Genomic DNA, 24,192 nt, shown 5'->3' on the forward strand with positions numbered 1-24,192 from the left:
GTCCTTGTAGAGTTTAATATGTGTATTTTTATTCAATCCATGCCTGTTAATACCATTTAGAATTGAGTCACCTATTATTAGAGTTGTATCTGCTCTATCTGCCGTGTTCACAATATCAGTATTTACTTCGAGTATTTGTTCCGTTGGAGACTGTTCTCTTTCTTTTCCTTCATGTCCGCTTCCGCTATTATTACTTTTTTTCTGATTTAGGAGTTTCCGTTGTAGCTCTTTCACTGCGTTCATTTTGTAACAACCGTTCCGCCATATTCGCTGTAGATGGGATTATCTTCTTTATAATATCATACACTGATTGTAATTTCTTGTGAAGTGCGTCGTTGGCTTGTTTCATGCCTTTACTGAGTTTATCCGTACTCTGACTAATTGTTTCTACTTTATCTGTTGATTTCGTCTCTTAATTGTGAAAGTTGCAATGTAGTCTCCCTGTTGAATATTGTTTAATCGGAATTTTGTATCTATCAGTAGTTCATTCATGATCTTCATTTCCTTTAGAATGGCATTTCTACCGCGTCTGTTTGGGTGGCGCAATCAATATCAAAACTTGTGTAATTTTTCGCTTCTAAATCAGTCTCTGTAATATCAGTTAATTCATCTTTAGCTTCTGTCTCTATCTCGATATCCGTGACCGCTTCATTCTCTACTATTCGGGAATCATTGTTTATTACTACTCGAGAGACATTCTCTACTGTTCGGGAGTCCTGTTCAATACTGCTGTTTAGAAGCGTGTCAGGTTTATCAACTCCATTCGTTACATACATTTTCGGCGATGGGCGCTCGGGATGTTTACGCCCCAAGTATGACAGTATTGCTGTTTCATGTATTCATTTAATTAACATATCGATTTATTATTTGACTGAATTTCAGTTTTCATTATATGGGGAATGTTTGAAAGGTCTGTGTCAAAGAAGTGAGCCACGTTTCTACCATTTACCAAGCATGATGAAGTCGTGTGGTACATGTTAAACGTGTACAAGTGGTTATTCTCATTCGCGACTTTATAACTAGGCTCCACTCTATTTGATTTTCTGTCATTACCTGATTTACATAAGTACTTATAATTAAGTGAATTGTCTGAATACTTTTTGCTAGCAAATTGTAACAGTTCAAAAGTACTTGTGTTTAGTACAAGTTTTGTTCCTCCATTTGTTTCTACAATCTCTAGCGGTTCCTTTTCAGTAGATCTCAATTTCTACTTCATATTTACATTTTCGTTCAAACTGTAAGCTCGCACTTCTAATTAGTATTACTCTTATAAGTAGTAGTATTAAAGGAAGAAGAAGAAGAAGAAGAAGAAGAAGAAGAAGAAGAAGAAGAAGAAGAAGAAGAAGAAGAAGAAGAAGAAGAAGAAGAAGAAGAAGAAGAAGAAGAAGACGAAGAAGAAGAAAAGAAGAAAAATATGAAAAAGAAGAAAAAGAAGAAGAACAAGATAATTATAATTATTATTTTTGGAATTATTTTCAACATTCCTATATGTCAATTGTGCTTAAAAACCCTGATTTATGCCCTCGTCTTAAGAAACATATTGAAGCCATAACAATTAATGTATTTTTACATACAATATCACTTCACTTACTATCGGGCTCTAGAACTAGTAATAAATTCCATGACTAAGCGACAGAGCTCGCTTAATCGTTAACTTGAATTATATCGAATGCGTTGAGTTTCGGTGTGTTCACTATTGACCTGGGTGGTTATAATTTGCTGTCAGAAAGCATGTGTAGGTTCTATTAGGCTTACAATCCATCGCTCAAAAATTATCATGAAGCTGGTCGAAAAAAAAATGCCGGAAGCATAACTTACAGTGGCAGTTGAAAGCTTTTCTGGCCTGAGTATTTGATGACAACTGGATGGAAAAAAGCGACAGTTCATAATGGTTGTTATGTTACAGAAATGAAATGCATTAGTAAGATTTATGCAGAAGTGTTAACTACAGGTACCCTGATATTAAATTAGACGTCCATAAACAGCGTTTGGAAATTAACCAAAAAGAGTTTTTAATAGACAAGAAACGTATTCGAATACAAAACCGGCATTGAATTCGGTAAAATAATAACGTTTTGGTTACATAATATCGATTTCTTTTATGTATGCAACAGCTATCTGTGCATCAATTAGGACTAAAACTACATGGAAAATAATTTATAACATGTCGTAGCAAGTGTTTTGCAAAAAAATATTTTTGAAAATAAACATGTAGTACTCTAGACAAATATATTTATTTTTGTGAACGTCCAAACCCAAAGAGAAAACGTCATATTCATGTAATTGTTTTTGTCTTTCCTTCCTCTACCTGCAGCATGTAATAATGTATAAAACAGCTCTGACATGAATGCATCAACCAAATATTTCTTACTACAATAAAATGTGTACACAAGTGTTTCCTATTGCCTATGAGCAATACAAAGTCGTGCATATACACCATCCGTAACTTGTACGGTAGCAGGTATGTACAATGAATAGTATAAATTGTTGAACTTACTTTGGTTCTGGTTGAATGTCATATTTATCCTTCTTGTTCATTTTCGTGATTTAACGAGCACTCTTATGTAAACTTCCTCCCTGCAGTGAACGGATATCCAACCAAAAAAAAAAAATGAAGTGATTCCGTTAAACTCTTTTGCCGTAAAGCATGAAAAAAAAACGATTTGCCGTAAACATTCATTTACTGTCTTGAAAACCTACCGAGAGCACTTTGTAAACGAACTGTAAAGGAACATTTAGCTTCCTGCCTCACGCAGATTCAGCCCACGTGCTTATCGGTCTTTACCTGTTTATTGCTACATTTCATTTTTTCAACTCAAGTTCAGACTGGTATTATACAGGATTGTGAGGGCCTACACAAGTCTGATATCTGACGTCATGCGTGCGTGTCGTTGCTTAAAACGCTTACGGTATAACGGTATACCAAATTTTATTTCACGAGTTTAGGATTTGTAAGAGTACGCGAACTTTGTCTATTATACTAACGTATTTTATAGAGCTGAATGACATAATGATGGCATAACACGAAGACGAGTGTAATCCCTGTTTTTTTTATAATATTCTGTAAAACGACGAATTTTATTAAAATTTGATTATATATTCTTAAGCGTTTGATTGATATGACGTACGTCACTGGATGTTATTTATTTTACTTCACCACAATAGCGTCATGTGATTGGTAAGTCAAAAAAAAGTATGACAATTCAAAAGAAGAGCTGTCTCCGTTGGAAGACATATGCCCCCGAAAAATGCTCTTTCGAAACCTAAACGCAGATTCCGAAACCTTAACGCGGATCCTAAGATCAAGGTCAAGGTCAATTAATGGGTCATAACTCTTGTCGTATGAAAAGGCCTTGTCCATATACACATGCATACCAATTATGAAGGTTACATCCGAAGGGACATAGAAGTTATGAGCAGTTTTCAAAATCTAAACGCGAAAGTGTGGCGGACAGACGGACGGACGGACGGACAGACGGACGGACCGAGCGACTGCTATATGGCACCCTACCGGGGGCATAAAAAAAATAATTCTAAAAATGTTCAAGATAGGAAGTATTGTAATGTATGAATAATACCTGAAAACGATTCCACTAAAAAAATAACAGGTATGATGATACACCAGGATGCACCAGGACCGAGCTTTTTATGTTTGGGAATGTCATGAGACGTCTTAAGAACCTAAGACCGTTAGATTCAATTTAAATGAGATTGACGGAAGTCAGGGTATATTTTTATTCATTAGTATTATTATAGTGAAACACTACACAGTTTACCGAATGTTCAAGACGACATTGTGCAATTCGTTTAATGGAATAGTTTAAAAACATAAACAAATATACACCATAAATCTATACGACTACATATGAAATAGTGTTTTAGTGTGAGCATGGAATTAAGCAATTTTCATTACCGAGGTAGTGTCTGGTAGAATGACAACATAGAAGCATATACCTAATGTCCTATGACAAAGTGTTGAATACATAAACATATGTGGCACTGTATAAGGGTTATAACATACCATGCACTTTATTACATTAATGCATTCATTGAATGCATATGTGAATAATGTATAAATTATTAAAAGACGAGCAATTCTGAGAATTGAGCGAATTAGACTTAAGCAAGAAAAGTACACATTCCTTTAAGATCATTAACTGGGAAAGTTTTTATTTTAATTCGTCAAGACAAAAACGCGAAAAAAAATATGTATACCGATATATGTAAAAAATGGCATAAGCTTTTATAAGTAGTATTTTGACGTATATTGAGATGGAGAAGTGACCGGAGAATTCTGATTACACCTGCTGCACACGCAAAATTTAAACCTAACCCAACACTTTCCCTGATTGATTTATTGCAGGTTTACGAAAGAACGGTATTAACTTCTTGCATTCGACGTTTGTTCTCTGTTGAAGTAAGCATTTATCAAATCTTTCGATAAATAGATAGATGCAACAGACAGGCGAATCTGTAACACTCAATAAATATAGGTACATTTCAGGTGAAGTATAATTTGATTCACATCAACTAAGTCGATGAAGTGATCAAATGCAACAGTAAACTGAGCGGTCATACAACAAACAAGCAAAATAATGTCACTTTAACTTAAAAAAAGTCCGGCAGTCTCAACATTTATAATTTATTAAACCATCGACAGGAAAGGATTCCAATTAAGTGAATATAAATCATGTGCAAATGTTTGCTGAACTATTGAAATGATCATGTTCATAGCTACCTTTTATAAATATATCCTTGTATAAATATATCAAAAGGAGCGTGTGCCATACGATGGGTATGACATTCATTTAACCCCCTTTTCACAGAGCGTAGCTCATAATTATTGTCAGTTTGCATTTGTATCGTGTATATCATACACATAATCGCCGATAGGCACTTTGAAGAGATTACCAATTCTTAAAGCTGTTTATTAAGCGAACACGAATCAAGTATTGTCATTGGCGTTATTGATGAAGACAAATTAATGTTTGGTGCGTTTTTATACGATTAACTAAAATGTATTACAGAAATCTGTTGGTGTATTTCACCGATTCCCAATTACTTCTTCACCATACATCCAGAGCTGAAACATATAAAGGTTAGCAACGTTTATATTGTTTTTTACGCGTTTGTTTTGCAGTTATTGAACTTACTCAACGAAAGCCTTATTTAGATATACACGGAATTATAAGCATGTGTAGCACATCCTTATACTTTCCCTCTAGCCTTACTAGGGACTACTTTTTTAAATTTCAAATCAATTTGAAATATTGTTCACGCATGTCGTAGCTTTGCTCATCATAGTTATAAAGCAAAACGAAAAACATAATAATATATCTTATCATAACTTGATAAGGAATTAAAACCTATTAATATCATTAAATGCATAATCGGTTAATTGTCATTGCATCTGAGATTTTTCTGTCGTCTTGGGCAAATGTGACTACCAAACAATTTCTGGGTATAATAGTATGTAACCAACCAGACATTGTAGCTGGCAATCTTGGTACAAACGTAATTGTAGAATCCGTAGAATGTTCATCAAATTCTGCATTCTGTGTAGGCAATTACTTTGAAATTTAAACATGCAAAGAGAAGGCAAGATTTAAGTTTTAGTATTAATTCTTTTAAGAACAAGCATGCACTGTACATCTTCGACAGTTTTGCAGTTTTAAGGAGCAAAATATATGGTTTCATTGTGTTTATGAAAACATCTCTCTGGGTCAATTGTTTGTGACATTGACCTTGGTGTTGTTAAGGTATACCTCGTTTCTGGTCAATACTAGTCGTTATACCTATTGGTAGGGTCAGCCCGACCTAAAATTTACATTTATAATCAATGGAAAACATTTTTTTAATTTAACATGGTGCTGGAATGTTTGTTTTCTTAACACAAGTACTACTGTATAAATCAAGTAGCAAATAGTACGACAATAATGCGTCTTTAAATTACTTATACAAAAATTATATCTAAAAGCATTGCATTAACAATAAAATGCATGCGCGTGTTTAACGTTTTATTGTCTCACTTTACTTTGGAAAATACCTTTCTCTACTGTTTAACCTTGGACTCCTCCTTGATTTATCCCTGCTTTGAGATTTCGCATATCTTATAGATTTACTTGTTCTTTCATATTTTCTATATTTTTCCTGGTCTTTATCAGTAGGCTTCTTATCTTTTTATCTGTTGGGTTTACAGAGGTCAACAAGTTTGTATATATTGCTTGCATCTGTAAATTGGTTCTGATTGTTTATGGACATTTATTTTTCGTTAACCTAATGATGCATAAGCAACTCACAATTTAAGAGCTATTTAATATTTTCACACGTTTGCGGTATGTTTTAGAAGAAAACTGCCAACGTTATTCTCCAGGAGTCCCATGTAAGTTCATTCAATTCCAAAAAATGACATACGCATTTATGACTGTGAGTTGAGGCGAGTCGCAATCGTTATTTAATCAACAGGCAATTCGTTTTGAGTGTTGTTGCAATGACGTCTCGTGGCAAACAAACGAAAACAACAAAACCAATATTGATTCGTATATTCACTGCAACGCATTTAATATCAAGACATTCTTGTCAGATTTGACAAAGCAATATTGCTTTTATAGAAACAATAACAAAGTGTGTCATTGTTATGATATTACACGGCAAGGTTTACCATAAAAAACATCTTGACGTCAAGTATTTCACAGGACAGAACTTGTCCTAATATTTCTTATCAAGCATATGCATTGTATGGCAATTTATGTAGACATTGCACGTATTTCAAGATATTTAACAGACGATCCAGACTTACATGTGAAATCTCCCGCATTACAACATCATTAGACTAGGAATTGTCAACAACGAGCTTTTGGTTGGAAAAAGTACCAAATAAACAATGCATGATCCTGTAGGACATCAATTCATTACAATTGACTTCAATAAAGTGCTGAATACAACCGACATTCCGCTCGAACACCGATAAAGAATGTTTAAGTGAGCAAGGTATTTGCACTTGAACTCCAAATATGACCCTGACCTGAAAAGTAGCCAAACACCGTCGCATACATTAGTTATAATATATGTGCATAACATACAATGCATTGTGCGCGTAAATAGGTATATATCTTGACGTCATATATTCGACAACAGTTTGTACCAAGATCTGTTGCAATCCTTGAACAAATTAAAAAAATAAGAGAGGGAGAACCCTTGAAACAAAGTTACATAAACAAATCTTTTGTGTTGTTTTGTTCAATCTTTTATTCATAAGATCTTGTTTTAGAGAAAGATCTTTCGAAAGTATTGTGGTTCTTTTAAACATAAATGAAAAAGAACCAGAAACTTTGTGCCAAGCGTACTTTTGAAACACAAGATACAATACTCTATTAAAGGATAAATCTTTTCGGAATATTGATTTTGTACGAGAAGACGAATTCAATTACCAAACAAGTTATTTTGCAATACTTTTCTAGATTGTGATATTGCATAAACATCATAAACGTTTTATTGCATTTTTATTGTATCCAACATTCGCATAATCGATTATAGGAGCTGTAAAGATATACCGTCTCCTAGAGCCATTTATTACCTGACAAACTGCGTATTTTGTCAAGGTATTGTTGATGATGATAAACTTCTGTTTGGAAAGCGCTTGCTTTACTGCAAATTTATTTCCTTTATTTAATACGTCTGGTATCTACGTAGTTAACATGTTCATTTATAGGAATGAAGTATTACGTGAGTAGTCATCCAAACAGTTAACATTAATGAGCCGTAATCTCAAAAATGGCGTTTAATGCAGGTGCGGAAAGTGTCGTCCCTAAATAGCCTGTAGTGTCCCTAAATAGCACAGGCTCTTTAGGGACGACACTCTCCGCTTTTATGATATTTTCTGTTTAAAGAAAGTCTTTACCAAGCAAATATCCAGTTAAGGCGGAGAATGTCGTACATAATTGGCCTGTTCGGACTGCACAGGCTACCCTGGAACGCCACTTTACGCGCATTCATCAGAGAATGTGCTATAGCTTTTATGTAGGTAATTATTAACTAGTTATTTCACGCGTGTAGGATTTTGATTTAAAATGTAATGCCAATTCAAGCTTAACTGACATTATACAATGCGTTACTTAAGTTGCAATTGACATATTCTGTAAGGTCAATGAATGATATATTCTCACTTCAAAATGATTAAGTTATAAACAAAAACAGTATTTCAATGTTTTAATGAATGTATAAACCAAGTTATTCTTTCTTAATAATGTTAAATTTCACATGTCACATACACTCAACATATTTTGGCATAAGCCGTTAACCATTTGCGAGAAATTAATGCTTTTTTTTTGTATCGAAAAACATTTGTTATGTGCGTTGTTGACATAAAGGAGTATGACTAACACGTACACTATGACCCGCGTCATGCGAAAACGGATTTAATGCCGAGTACGGCCAGCGTAGATACAGACCAGTGTGCGCAGTCTGATCAAAAGCTCCACTGTCCGCTTTCATCCAACCATTGATTAACTATTATTTAATTTCAAATGCATTTTATGTTGATACAGTTTCAATTAATTTGCGATGCAATGATCCGAACTCCTTATTAAATGTTTTGTAAGTAAAGCTGGGCTATGTTAGAGGTTTGGAGCTCCATACAACAGGTGTAAGCCCACGTCGTATCTTAAATTCAACGGGCATAATCTCAAATGCATCCATTTCCCGGGGTTTCGCCTGTGTAATGTTTTTCGTTTTGTCATGTGTGCTCATTTGCAATTTAATCGAATGGCTATTTTCGTTCTGCGGGACGATTCGTTCGGTAAAACCGATGTGAACACGATTGCGCGTTAGTAACTTTTCTAAGGCGTTGACTCCAGTTGTAACTATTTTTGTTTGTCGGTTGCGTGTCTTTGTACTGTGTGTTGTGCTTTTCTCTATAAAGAGGTTTGCCATTACAATAAAGTAGCCGCAAGGATTTTTGTCGGTTATTGCAGAAAATTATCAGCCAGTCCTCTTTCGTCAGTTCTAAACATGATCATTGAATAATCTCACTGGTTGGCAGTTTGTTACTGTTTTAACACAAAATTATATTACTCGTGAAGTCTTATTTAATGGATTATTAGAGTAAGTATAAATCCGCATGAACAATAGAATAACACATTACACAAAATCCGTGTCATTTATAGGTTATATGTCATAGCTTTGATTGTACACCCTCGCATGTGTAGAAGCCATGCAGATTAAATTTAAGAAAAATGAAGTTTTCTTAAATGGTGAAGATTTTTAGTCTTAAAAACAAAAGTTTAATATATATCACTTAATACTAAATCTTTGCGTTAACAAGTAAAAACAAAAGATTAGAAGTATACGTGTAAAATAATTTCTTATCCCCAAAATAAATATTTCACGGAGATCAAAATTAAAATAGGCAGATTGTCGATAAACGGTTCCCCTATCCGTAATGATGGTTGAATGGCCAAAATCATCCGGGTTCTAGACAACTCATCCGGAACAAGGCAATAATAATAATACATAAAAGCACAACCAAAACAGGACCATTTTGCCACATACGAACATTAAATAGACGACATGTAATCAATTTACCGAGTATTTTACATTATCCCTAGAACGGTACAGGGAACCGCCTCAAAATTGGTTTTGGTTGTTTCCACTGACAGCAGAAAGGTTACTACCAGAGTTTATTTATGATAACACTTAAAATGAAGATGAAGTGTGCAAACCGAATTGATACAGGCCGAGGTGGCCACCCTGTGAGGCCAAATACATTTTTATGAGTTATGAGTTTGGATTTTAAAAATAATTTATTAACTGTTTATTTGTTAATATTTGTTTGGCATACAACTTTCTAAAACATGCAACAAACCACGTTCGGCCATGAATAAATGTTAATTATTTTTTTTTAATTCATGCAAATATAACATTTATATTAACAACCAATTTACTAAAGTGTAAGTTACACAAAGTATAGGCATCGGAAAATGAAATAAATTATTATTTTAGAGAGCATAACAATAGCTGCAAATCAAACATATACAACTTATAGTATATAAAGAAATTGCATCGAATATGATCTTGAGTCAGCGGTGATTAATAATAACATCACTTGTATTTCTGATTTCCCACGGTTATTTCTTATAAATAATTGCTAGTATACGCGACAATTACCCTCATTTTCCTTTAAGAAACCATAAAAAGTATAACAAAGATTTAAAAAGTGCATATATTATAGCATGATTACTTGGTATATAAATTTAATCACAATACATTGAATTGCTCAAGTTTTATGTTTATGCCACTGTTCAAAGCGTGATCATAGTTTACGGTTGATAAACTGTAAATAACCGTCATTATGTTTACATGAAGTTATGTCGTAATTGTGGCCCATAAAAGATGAATTTTTCTGGAGTCATCTTATTAATGTATGCTTGTATAGAACACGTACAAATACATTTTCAGCTCATGAGAGTTTTAAGAAAGCTTTTCATGGATAGAATGATTTTAACATTACCGCAGTTGAAAATAAACAACGTTATTGTTTATAACATTTCTATTTGCATAAAATATTTATTTTTTCAAAGGATTCTAGACAATCAAACATTTGTCTTGCAGTCTTGCAAAACAGATCTATACACTTTAATGAAAGTATTTTAATTTACGTCAATAGGATCATCTGCAGTTTTAAAAGTAATATACACATACATATACCTGCCAAGTGTGAAAACAAAGTAGCGAAACGCACTTTTATATTTACGTTACAAATTTTTATAATTCTCGTAAAACAAATACGCTGTGCGCGTACGGTGTATAACAAATTAACCAATACATATTTATATAAATTGAAAAATATGTTCGAAAATTCACCAATTAACCGTGCTACAAAAACAAATGGCGTTAACTGATAATATTTTTCAATTCAACTAATATCAAAGACAACACATAACACCTACTATATACATTGTACTAAAATAAAATGCTGCGATTTGATTACGATGTTTGCCGGTTCACAGCGAGGCTCCAGTTACCATTGTTGTGCGCGCGTATATTTGACTCTAATATTTCTAACAAATATTCTTTCCATAGCTGAACAAAGAAATCACCGCTTGACAGAATGTGTTGTAAAATTTGTTAGAGTCCTTTGTCGAAAGTGTATGAAAGCGAAGAAACGAAACCAACCAATAAATAAATGTTTTATATCGTCAATTTTGAGTTTATAATTTACACTTGCTTATTTATGACAAACATGACAGTAATTAACATAACCCAATTAAGATAGGTTGTTCGTTACATTGAAAATGTGTTCGCTTCTTTTCTGATTGGCCTACTTATTTTGCTCGTTGAGATCTCATTGCTTCTATAGAAATGTAGCCGATACGTATGTTCCGAAATTGAATGCGTTCGAGGGAAGAAGTGTGGAGAACATCCCGGCTCATAATGCCCACATAGCACACGTGTACCATCATAAACGATGTGTTAGACTTTCCTGGACGTGTAAATAATTAGTAGCTAATCACCCCACGAAATAACGAGATGCATGTTGAACCTTTATTGAACGTAATTAAGGCCCGGTGGTATTAACTGAAAGATAAACAACAAAGAGTTTATAGGAGTACTTAAATAACAAAACTGATTTTCTTATCGGTCGAAATTATTTATGAATTAGTGGGAATTAGGATTTAAACATGAACACAAGAATAGGGGCAAATTGATAAATAAAAAAGTAATTTGCAGTTCTAGTATGAGAGAAAAGCCGTTGTTTCAAAAAGCTTATTTTATTAGGCCTTAAAAAAGATAACAGTGTAATTTTCCACGAATGTAATGTGCCAATGTTGATTTTTGTTTTTACATCATTACTGTATGCTTCAAAGGCAAATCGATAGTTCTGTTTTATAAACTGAACATATCTCATAGTATTGTCTCTTCGTCATGCCTTTTCATACCTCTTCTTGTGCAAACAATCTTATGGTATTGTCTTTTCATGCCATATCATGCTATTTCCTGTTAATGTCATGATTGTTTACTTTCAATTTAAACAATCTGTACATCGTGTTATGGCTTGTGAATGCCGTTTCATGCTACTGCATGTTGATGTCATGTCATGTTTGATGTAAATTCATGTTTAACAAAATATGCAATAGTTGGTAATTTTTTTAGTAAGCATTGATAAATGAAATTAATGACAAAGCCAGCTTGCTTTTAGAACCATCATGGGATTGTATTTGGAGCGCGACGGTTAAAGGACCAATTAACTGTTACAAGAAGTAGAAAAGAGATTTCCGCTATATAACTTGAGTGTGTATGGCGTTATTGTTCTGCAATTGTGTTTGTTGGTAGCTATCATCTTGACCCAAATTGGCATTGAATTTTTGGACCATTTAAAACATCGTCAAGTTCATTGTAACATAACATGAAACAAAGTTCTGTGCTAAATAACTTCAAATTTTATGGACAAGAAGCTCACATGCAGACCTACCATGTGATTGCCTTATTATTTAAATTTAATAACGACATACATATATTTCACTTGATTCGCGTTGTTATCCGATTTGTGTTGTTGCTGTAACTGTTGTATCTACTGATGTTGCGTTTTTTGTAAACAGCAGTATAAATGAGTGTACAAATGAATAAGCACAACTCGCAAGTTCCTGTGAAGTGAATACAGAACGATAGCACGCTTGACAAAAAAACGTTATCAATGGCGAACCAGGTAAATAAATCTCTTACAAAGCGTTTCTTCACAAAGCAAATAATTCAATGCAAACGCAAAAAATAACAAACACAAACATAGAGTGGGGAGTTAAGTTCCGGTAATGATGATTGATATTTAATGCACTGGCGTCGAAGATAATTAAATAAATGACGTGGATATAGAATAATAGTGTCATTGATGTTGCTTTTTATTGGTTCGAAATTTGCAGAGAAGTGCATCGCTAAATATAGTTTCAATTGAAATAACAGACTAACGAATGGTAACACGAAATTTTAATGTTTTAGGAGCTTCAATACTTCCTTATTTGTGAATAGTATTTATACGACTATTTGTGTATGTTAGTTTGAGTTAGCAACATAAAACACAAACACAAAAAAAAACATGTTTGCACTTGCTTGTAGGACGTATTGAACGAAACAAATAATCTGGCTACGATTTTTCAGAACGAAATTGCAATTGCGTTACATTCATTTTCAGTAATATTTCTTATAATCAGCAATGTTTTCGGTTTGTTTATGGACACATATTTTTTTTTACTGAATATAATAATCACAAATAAGTTGTGTCTGCCTTAGACAATACCTTTGCATTAGTTAATGAACTATAGCGTGAGTTAAAGACTTCCAGCGTAATTATCCCTTCGGTGCAAAAACTACAAAACATCGAGGAATGGAGATTTTTTTTATAGATTGAAATGTAAAACATTGATATTCTGATCTTAAGAACAACATCTGGCGTGTTGTACCAAAACAATCACTACAAAGACCACGCATCTTCCTATTGCAACATTAACGGCATCGAATTAAGAAGCACGGGAATTATATGTGTTGGTTACAATGTAGATAGTAAGAAGGTTTTACTTCCGTCCATCCATCCGTATGTCCGTCTGTACCATCTATTACCTGAGCCGCGTTTTATCTAAAGAAACTTAAGATACGTTGAGTAAGCGTGGATATCCATAACTCGGCTTACTTGGTGGTAATTATCGACATAATAACTTTATAACATAAATTACTTAAAAAGAACAACAATTATATTATTGTAATGATTTAGAAAGTACATAAAAGATGGTCATGTAAATTGTACACACTGGAGTATGAATTGGCATGTGTATGTCTGTCAATACAGTCAATCCGTTCGTTTATCTGTATTCCGTCTTCAAAATGCCAATAACATTAAAAATGATATCATGGAACTGGGTGTACATACTTGATGTGATGACAAGGTAATGCATGACCATATCACATAATGAACTACGTATAACTTCTTATAACTTCTGTACATTCAAAATTCAGGGGACATTTACTCAAACGGAATACCACTAAACAGTTCAATAAATCCAAAACCTACGTTAGACATGAAGAGCAAACAATTGAGTGAAAACGCAAATCATCCAAAAGAAAGTAAGGCAAGCATTTTTTTATTTTTGTTTTACGGGGAATTTTTCAAAAAAATTGAGTCGGGGGGGGGGTGTTAAATAAAAATAAAATCATGCAAAGTGAGCAGTCTACCAAAAAAATAAAAATAAAACTGTCTTAACCGATAAAAAAATATTTTTGAAAATTTAAAATTAAGCAAATTGAACCGTATGTATACTTGCATTAACCTTTAAGTGTATTAACCTTTAAGTGTTTTATATATCTTATTACACTGTTGTAGAAGCTTTTTATAATAATAGTAAACATATATATATATATATATATATATATATATATATATATATATATATATATATATATATATATATATTTATATGAAAAAGCACCTTTCGCATGTATTATACTATATTGCTTCAATAGAGACCATTAACCACGCCAGGTGTGTAGTGTATTATAGTGATCGTTATACTTTTGTTGAGTGTTAATCATATGTATGTTTATAACACATATAGCATGCATTTGACTTAAATAAAAAAATTGAAACTTTTTAAATTGTTTAATAGCTTTAAATAACAACCCACTTTATAACTTTCATAAATGGGTGGAATATGCACACTAAAAATACTATTTAATATACAACAAACTTGTTTTATATCATGATAATTTGTATCAATCATGAGAACAAATGAGCCACATAACAGGAAATTGGACCTTAGGGCGATTGCAACCATTTTGGCTCCAAAAGAGCAGTCTGATCAGGATCCAAACGGTTCAACATAATTGTCATTCAGTCAGTACTTCTAAAGATGTTAAGCGAACACTTTGGATCCTGATCAGACTGCGCTTGAATTGATCTTGATTCAAACTTTGTGTAGTGAAAGTTCTAGTATATAAAATGTTAATATTTTATTTAAGAAACCGTGAGTTATTGACTTATAATAACAAGTACTGCATTTTATTTTTTATTCAGAGAGAGTTATAGTGTTTATATATGTAAAGTGAACACAAGAGGCATGACTACAATATTTGGTGTGTAACATCGTTATGAGGTTGTCTTTTGAAGTTTTTTCAAATCATGCAGAAAATTTGCCTACCCTAGGGGTTACTGTTTTGCTTATTAATATAAATAATATAATCATTCTCTGAAACTGCAAGGCCCTTTGGTTTGTTGCGTTGCATGTCAACCATATAGTGGTTATTTGCTAAGTTTCCTCAAAGCATGTCTCCGTGGTCAAAACTGTTTGCGCTTCAGGGATCAACTGATTTATTTAGATTAATGTCTTTGATAATCCCTAACAACACAGACACCGCAAGGGTCAGGGGTTAAATATTTTTTGTGTAACATGTTAGTGTTTTCTTCTTCTAGGTGTGATCAAATCATACATTTGTAGTTAAAATAACTCGTCCTTGTTTCACATGCTTAATATTTACTTATATAATAAAGAGTTAAACAATATTATTCTCTCAAAACGCATGGGTTAGGTGATAATAATTTTGTATGTGACATTGTTTGGCGGTAATCTTCGTAGGTTGTGTATCATGTCCATTGGCTTCACATTAGCCCCAACAAAATATTGAGGTAAAAGACACATATATTTCATTGAAACATTTTCTTAATAGAAAGCCGTATAAAGAATTAAATAGCACATGTAGCAAGGATTTAAATTGTTCTAGTAGAATTACTCTTCTGACTGTATATAACTTACTCGCAAAATTAATTATATATAGAACACAACTTTTGAACTTTGTAATTGTATATTTTAAAATAGTATTTTATTTTAAAAATGTCGTTAAAGACTCATAGTATTGTCAAAATAAAATGGTGTAAACATTTGCAAATATTATTTTGTTCCTCTCTTATTCACAGTTTAAGTTCAAATGAAAATTTCTATGGAATGTGTTGTCTGTATTATTTTAAGGAGAAACAGCAATAACATGTTTTGGATATATTATAAACAGAGAGATCTATATAAATGTGAAGATAATAATAACCCTTGGAACAAATATATAGAGCCGATTGAGCACCAGGACCCTTGCTACACTTTGGAAGATTGTTGCCGGGAGCCCTTAGAGGGGGGAATTTCACGTCGTTTTCGGCGAAAAGGGGAATTTTACAAGATCTTTTCAACAATCATTCAACACTTAATATTGCTCTATTTTAATGTAATTTACATAAATATACATTTAATCAAAGGTTTATATCAAGATACCAGCTGGTAACATAGGTATAAAAGTAAAAAAAAAATCTATTTTTTTGTTTTGGAGGGGGGAATTTTTAGGTGAAATAGGGGAAAAAAGTATACTATTTTAAGGTGGGAATGGGGCCGAATTTCGGCCTCAAAAACGGCAAAACGAGTGCCCTGAGCACTTTTATCAACAGGGCCTGAGGTGTGATAAATTTAATTGCATTCCTTGCAGTAAAAAATCTTGCAGTATGAAAACATTATTTATAGTTGATAGAACATCATATTATGGCTAAATAATAACTCATTTTTGAAAAATAATGTCAAGAAAAATAAATATAACTTTCTTGTGAATTTGACGGACATAATAACATCGAGACCCAATGTTATTTTCTTCAGAAGCTATGTTGCATACTTTTTTTCTAAATAAAGAATATATATGGGTGAGTGGAGAATGGGATTATTGAGGCAAGTACCTGTGGTTCAGTCCTCATGTTCATTATAAAGAAACGTAAAGTAGCACTTCTTGAACATTTTCGGAATGTTGATTTTTATCTCTAAAAATATTACAGGATATGCATTTTAATAATACGCATATTTATCAACCTACCCAAAACTTTTTAACACACCGAAAGTTATCGATGGTGACACCTCTGCATCATCTGCAAAAACTCATAATTATTTTGAATGTCGTATCACATAATATGGGCATGATGTCAACAATGGTGTTCTGAAGATTATCTTTTCTAATTGAAATTGTTTCTGCTCCGTTTTTAATTTATTTGATTTTAAAATATGCTACATTTGTCTCGTTAATGTTAATGTCCGCCATTTCGGAAATGCAATATGAAAATCAGTTGTTAAATACTCACCGATTGGCTAATAGCGTGTGGTTTTGGCTGCAATAGCCAATGAAAATCGCTAACGCTTTACAAGTCGAATTGGCACAACGAAACAACCCGTATTATAAAAAAAATTGAACAACACTTTCGGCAATCTGCGCCTTTTTTTCTAGTTTTGGATAAAATACTTGGTCGGCGGGTGAAATGTAAATAAAAAAAAAACGAAAGTAACTTTTATTTTTATTTGTATTTGTCGAAAAATAGGGTTGGTCGCTCCCGTAAAACAGATAATAAAAAAATGCTGGCCTAAAAGTGAGTGTGCATCTTTCAACGATATTGAATACCAGCAATGGACATTGGGATGAAAGATTGTGCTGTTAAAAAAAGATTGTATTTCCTTTTTTAGTTTGGAAAACATGATCTTAAGTTTATAAATAATAATTACTTTGCAATATCTAGCTTGGCACTGTCTGGAATGAACTCTCGCCAAGAAAAAGGCAAACCAAAAGAGCACGGCAAGTAAATTACCAATGTTGTGATGTAATTGATTAGATGCTGCATGTGAATAAAGTTGATTTGACCAATTAAAGATAGCTTTGTAACAACAGTGCAATGTTTATACGACTTTGACCAACAGAAAGCCGCACCTCACTATATGTCATGGCAATGATAAATCCTGTCAAAAGATTGAATGCTGATTTCTCTACAATGAGGTTCATACCGTGTCCAGCGAGTCTGTTTAGTTTATGAAAAGTATAAATTAATACATACTTCAAGGGCGCTTAATACATTTTAAATACAAGTTAAATGCACTTCAAGTTGGTTGCAAAAAAAAAACTTTAAATAAATATGGTACTTTACGATGAATTATATTGAGTAGATATTGGTCTTTACTTTCAGATCAATGATTGAGGAAGGTGGACATGTATATAATAAACTTTAATTAAAATAATCTATTAGGAAAATAGGCCAACGTGGACATGTATATAATAAACTATAATAAAATAATCAAATAGGAAAACAGGACCAACACCATTCAACATGTGTAAACGTAAATCAGCATGTGTTCCATTAGATTTTCACTCGGAGATCAGGATACTTATGCTGGTTATATGAAGCGCATTTCTCAAACTGAATTGTTTTTGTACATATATTGCATTTCCTGCTTGATATGAGATGTTATAAACAAAGGTCATTATTTAAATGTACATTCTTGTTTCTAATATTTTTATTGTTCGTTTAATAGTGATTAAAGCGGGTATATACGATTTTGTCAAATATCTATGAATTTATATAAACTGTGTAAAAAACTTATTATATATATATTTCAATATAAATTAATATAAAAGTTAAGAAGAACATGTGTCGAAAAATGTGAAATAAGCCAGATATTTAATTCTAAAATTGAAAACGGCTGTACAGCCGAATTCGCCAGCATGTATACCATACATGTACGATGTGCATCTAAACTTACACGTAGTTTAACGGTTTATAAAACAAAGACGAATGCTTCGGTTATTGTAGGAAAATATGTACGTCACTATCGGCTCGGGGCGCTAATTTGTCTTTGCTGCATTTTATGAAATTGGGCTTTAATGTATAATTTGTCTTGCCTATTTTGTGTTATTGTAACATATTTTATCAATATATTACAATTAAACATATATAAAAAATCGTATATACCCGCTATATATATGTAGAATATGTATATATATGTAGAATGCATGTATGTGTTTTTTATGTTGCATCACTGCCAGAATTCGTGTGAGTGTATTTTATATGTGTAGAATACGTATATATTCTCCTAGGAATTGAAAGTTTGTTCTGTTTGGCAGGTGTATTTGTACCTGTTATTTAACATATCATAGCAAGCTAGATTTCTCATGATATGAAATGCAAATGTCTCCACATGAAAAATCACTTATGTTGATATCAAGCAAAACAAACTAAAAAATGAACAGAAAAATATGCAGAGAGATCCCCAGCGTTTTCTTCTAACTTATCGAAATAAAACACGTGGTAAAAAACAATAAAAATGAATCCACAATCGTTATCTTTGTAAAATACAGCAATACGTTGCGTTTCCCTGTATGTCGTGATATAATAATACAATAATTAATACTAATGATTATAATAATACAAATAAATAAAATTAAAAATAATAATATTAATAATAATAACGATAATAATAATAATGATAATAATAAGTATTATTATAGGAAGAAGAAAAAGAAGATAAGAAGAGAAGAAAATAATAGATATATAGGAAGAAGAAAGAAGATAAGAAGAGGAAAGAAGAAGAAGAAGAAGAAGAAGAAGAAGAAGAGAAGAAGAAGAAGAAGAAGAAGAAGAAGAAGAAGAAGAAGAAGAAGAAGAAGAAGAAAAGAAGAAGAAGTAGAAGAAGAAGAAGAAGGAAAAAAGAAGAAAAAGAAGAAGAAAATAATTATAATTATTATGTTTTGGAATTATGTTCAATATTCGTACATATCAATTATGCTTAAAAACCCTGATTCATGCCGTCGTCTTAAGAAACATATTGAAGCCAAAACAATTAAAGTTTTTTACATACGATAGAGATCACTTCTCTTACTATCGGTATGGGGCTCTAGTACCAGTAATTAATTCCATGACTAAGCGACAGAGCTCGCTTAATCGTTAACTTGAATGATATTGAATGCGTGGAGTCTCGGTTTGTACACTATTGACCTGGGTGGTTATAATTTGCTGTCAGAAGCATGTGAAGGTTATATTATGCTTACAATCCATCGCTCAAAATTATCATGAAGCTGGTCGAAATTACGATATAAGTGTCGAAAAAAACACACACAAATAATGGCGGAAGCATAACTTACAGCGGCAGTTGAAAGCTTATCTGGCCTTTGTATTTGATGACAACTGGTTTGAAACAAAGCGACACGCACATTATTGTTTGTAAGTTACAGAAATGAAATGCATTAGTAATATGTATGCAGAAGTGTTTATTACAGGTACCCTGATATTAAATTAGACGTCCATAAATGTGTATGAAAATGAACCAAAAAGAGTTTTTAATAGACAACAAACCTATTCAAATACAAAACCGGCGTTTAATTCGGTAAAATAATAAGTTTTTGGTTACATAGTATCGATTACTTTTATGTATGCAGCAACTATCGGTACATCAATTAGGACTAAAACTTAATGGAAATTAATATAAAACATTTCGTAGCAAGTGTTTTGCATTTTTTTAATAAACATATATAACTAAAGAATAAAAATAGTTATCTCCGTTGTGAACGTCCAATCCCAAAGGGAAAACGTCATAAACATGTAATTCTATTTGTCTGTTCCCTACTCTTTCTGCAGCAAGTAATACTGTATGAAACAGCTCTGCCATTAATGCATCAACCAAGTTATTTCTTTCTTGAATATAGTATGTACAAAAGTGTTTCCTATTACCTATGAGCATTACAATGGCATGCATGTACACCACCCGTAACTTGTACGGTAGCAGGTATGTAAATGATCAGTATATTTGTTGAACTTACTTTGGTTCTGGTTGAATGTCATATTTATCCTTCTTGTTCATTTTCAGGAATAAACGAGCACTCTTATGTAAACTTCCTCCCTGCAGTGAACAGATATCCAACCAAAAAATAATGAAGTGATCCCGCTAAACTCTTTAGCAATAATACATGAAAAAACGATTTGCCGTAAACATTCACTTACTGTCTTGAAAATACATCGAAAGCACACTACGAACTGTAAAGGAGCATTTAGCTTCCTGCCTCACGGAGATTCAGCCTATGTGCTTATCAATCTTTACCTGTTTAGTGTTTACTGCTACATTTTATTTCTCAATCTCAGGTTCAGACTTAGTATTTTACAGGGTTGTGAGGGCCTACAACCGGCTGATCTCTGACGTCATACGTGTGTATCGTTGCTTAAAACGCTAACGGTATACCATATTTTAATTCACGAGTTTCGAATTTGTAAGAGAACGCGAACTTTGTCTATAATACTAACGTATTTCCTAGAGCTAATTAAGCCAATGAAATTACGACGAGTGTCACCTCTTTTTTTATCCCATCCTTTAAAATGACGAATAATTTTTATTTTTATTTGAAAATATATTTTAAAGCTATTAACCGATGTGACGTACATCACTCGACTTTTTATCATTTCACCGCAAGAGCGTCTTGTGATTGGTAAGTCAAAGAAAAGTATGACAATGAAAAAATATCAATATTGCAGTTTAATAAAGTTCAAGATACGAAGTTTTGTTATGCATGCATTATACCTGAAAACGATGCCACTCAAAGTATATATAATATGATGATATTTCATTGGACGCACCAAAACAGAGCGTTTTCATGTTTGATGATGTCATGAGACGTCGTAAGATCATTACGCCGCTAGATATTATTTGAATGAGATTGACGGAAATCAGGGTATACTTTTTTATTCATTAGTATTATTATAGTGAAACACGACACATTTTACCTAATGTTAAAGAAGACATGTACGGGTTGTTTAATGATATGTTAACAAACAACAACAAAAAACAACAACAAAAGCAACTATACACCTTTAATGTATACGACTATAAATGAAACAGTGTTCTAGTGTGGGCATGGAATCAAGCATTTTTCATTGCCGATGTAGTTACTGGTAGAAAATAGCAACATAAGAGAATTTTACTCTCCTGCATACACTCGGATACCTTATAACCCTGGGACAAAGTGTTGAATACATAAACATTCGATGCACTTAATTACATAAATACATTTAATGAATACATATGTAAATAATGAATCACTTATTACAAGATGAGCAATTCTGAGAATTTACAGAATAAGACTTCAGCAAGAATAGTATGAATTGCCTAATGATCATTAACTGAGATTTTTTATATTTTAATTCGTCAAGACAAAACGCGAAAACCGATGTTTATAACAACACATGCCAAACATTGGCATAAGCTTATATAAGTTGTATTTAGACGTATATTGAGATGGATAAGTGACAGGGGAATTCTGCTTGCACCTGTAGAAAACGCAATATTTAAACAGAACACAACACTCTCTCTGATAGCGGAGATGATTTATTACAGGTTTACGAAAAGAATGGTACTCACTTCTTGCATTCGACGTTTGTTCTCTGTTGAAGTAAGACTTTAACAAATCTTTCGATAAATAGATAGATGATTGAATAGCAGGAAAATCTGTAACACTGAACAAATATAGGTAAATGTCAGGTGCAGTACAATATGATTCACATAAAAAATGTCCATGAAGCGATCATATGCAACAGTAAAGTGAGCGGTAATAAAACAAACAAGCCAAATAATGTGTCATTTAAGGCATGCAGTCTCTACATTAAGTTATTAAACATTGGCAGAAAAGGGTTCCCATTTAGTGAATATAAATCATGTGCGAATGTTTGCTGATCTATTGTAATGATAATATTCATAGCTACCTTTAATCAATATCTCAAACGGAGCGTGTGGGTTAAACAAAACGACAGTAATGAACAACGTGTGACATTCACTAAAGTCTGATTTCATCATAAAGACTGCATGATCATTGTCAACTGGGTCATACAAGTTGTGTATCGTGTTATTTCTTAAAAGTTTACCCAGAATTCGTAAAAATATTGCAAGACATACATTTCCAGAAAGTAAATTTATTTCTGCGTTGAATAAGACCGAGATCGTGAAAATCGCTGCGCAATTGATGAAGATATGGCTGTTCAAAGCGATGCACCCCGATTTGGGGTGATTTTGAGTTGCATACCTTGTTATATATATATATACTTCGAAATAACGGTGTTGAAGTGTATATATATATATATATATATATATATATATATATATATATATATATATATATATATATATATATATATATATATATATATATTTGATAGTGAAATTATTTTTCAGAAAAGATAATTTTTTGTTATAATATTCAAAATGATGTTTTCACTAATTAATATCTTAGCAACACGCTAACCACCTGTGGTCCATGTATGTATGCATATTCAAACATATGCGTGAACAATCAAAACGACTAACCTCTTTAGGGTCCATTTTGACAGTTTTTATAATCAATTTATGTATCCACGGTAGTACAAATGATTTAAAGCGTATCCCTATTGGAGATTCAGAAGTTGGTTTACCAGGCATGGGAGTGATCAATTCAATATTGAGAAAAGATAGATAACCAAGCTGGGTATAGGCTATTTAAACTGAAGCGAATGTCAATATAAGGACGTATACCCAGCTGAGTATTTATATTCACACTTTTACAAATATCGAGCCAAGGTCGAATACCCAGTCCAATACCCGGATGGGAACAGGGTATTCAAACTGTAGCCATTATCGAGCAAAGCGAGAATACTCAAATTGAAATTGTGTATTCAAACTTAAGGGAATATTGAGCCAAGATAGACAACCAGCACGGTATTGGGTATTAAAACTTTGGGGAAAGTCGAGCAAATGTGGATAAATAACCAGCATAGAATACTCATCTGGCTTTTCAAAACTTAAGTGGATATACAGCCAAGCTAAAGTACTCAGAACAATATAAGGTACTCAAACTATCTAGCAAAGTCGAATACCCAGCTTTAAATCGGGAATGAAAGCTATATCGAGGCAAGGTGGAATAGTAGTTGTGCATGGGGCATTTAAACTTGAACACATATCGAACCTATGTCAAACACGCAGCGTTAAATCGGGAATTCAAAATCAATAAGCGAATTTGGAGTCTATGTTTATACCTAGCTGCATTTACATCGCATCTTTAAACTTAAACAAGAGGGCATGAAAGGCCCAAAGTCGCTCACCTGAGATACAAAGGAACTGACCTGTTCTGTGCAGCCCAAGCTACCATGAGAACAAATGTTCTGACAAAGTTTCATAAATAGTGACTTTAATGACTTTTAGAGTGTTAACAAGGGTTTACTATAGCCTTATAAGGATAAATGCTCCGCCCCCTGGATGTCATGTTTTTCAACAGACCGGAACCATTTTCGAACTCATCCCAGATACTATTAAAACAAATTTTCTCACCAAGTTTCATTAAGATTGGACACTAAATGTG

The 24,192-nt window shown here is 32.8% G+C and overlaps 1 protein-coding gene across 2 annotated transcripts in view; it reads right to left on the reverse strand.

Moving 5' to 3' along the window:
* Positions 1 to 20,676, reverse strand: part of LOC127844336 (protein-glutamine gamma-glutamyltransferase K-like) — a 226,580-nt gene extending 205,904 nt beyond the window's left edge. Inside the window, exon 1 of one of the 2 annotated variants that reach the window (XM_052374449.1) lies at positions 20,638 to 20,676. Coding sequence is in view for 1 of the 2 variants with exons in the window: in XM_052374444.1 (XP_052230404.1) it covers positions 2,498 to 2,538 (41 nt within the window). In the remaining variant the exon portion in view is untranslated. Of the gene's footprint in view, positions 1 to 2,497; positions 2,719 to 20,637 lie in introns of those variants that run through there. The other variant, XM_052374444.1, reaches the window with a different exon arrangement.
* Between the last annotated feature and the right edge of the window lie 3,516 nt (positions 20,677 to 24,192).

Source organism: Dreissena polymorpha, chromosome 9 (genome assembly GCF_020536995.1).
Source record: "Dreissena polymorpha isolate Duluth1 chromosome 9, UMN_Dpol_1.0, whole genome shotgun sequence".
Classification (NCBI taxonomy): Eukaryota; Metazoa; Mollusca; class Bivalvia; order Myida; family Dreissenidae; genus Dreissena; species Dreissena polymorpha.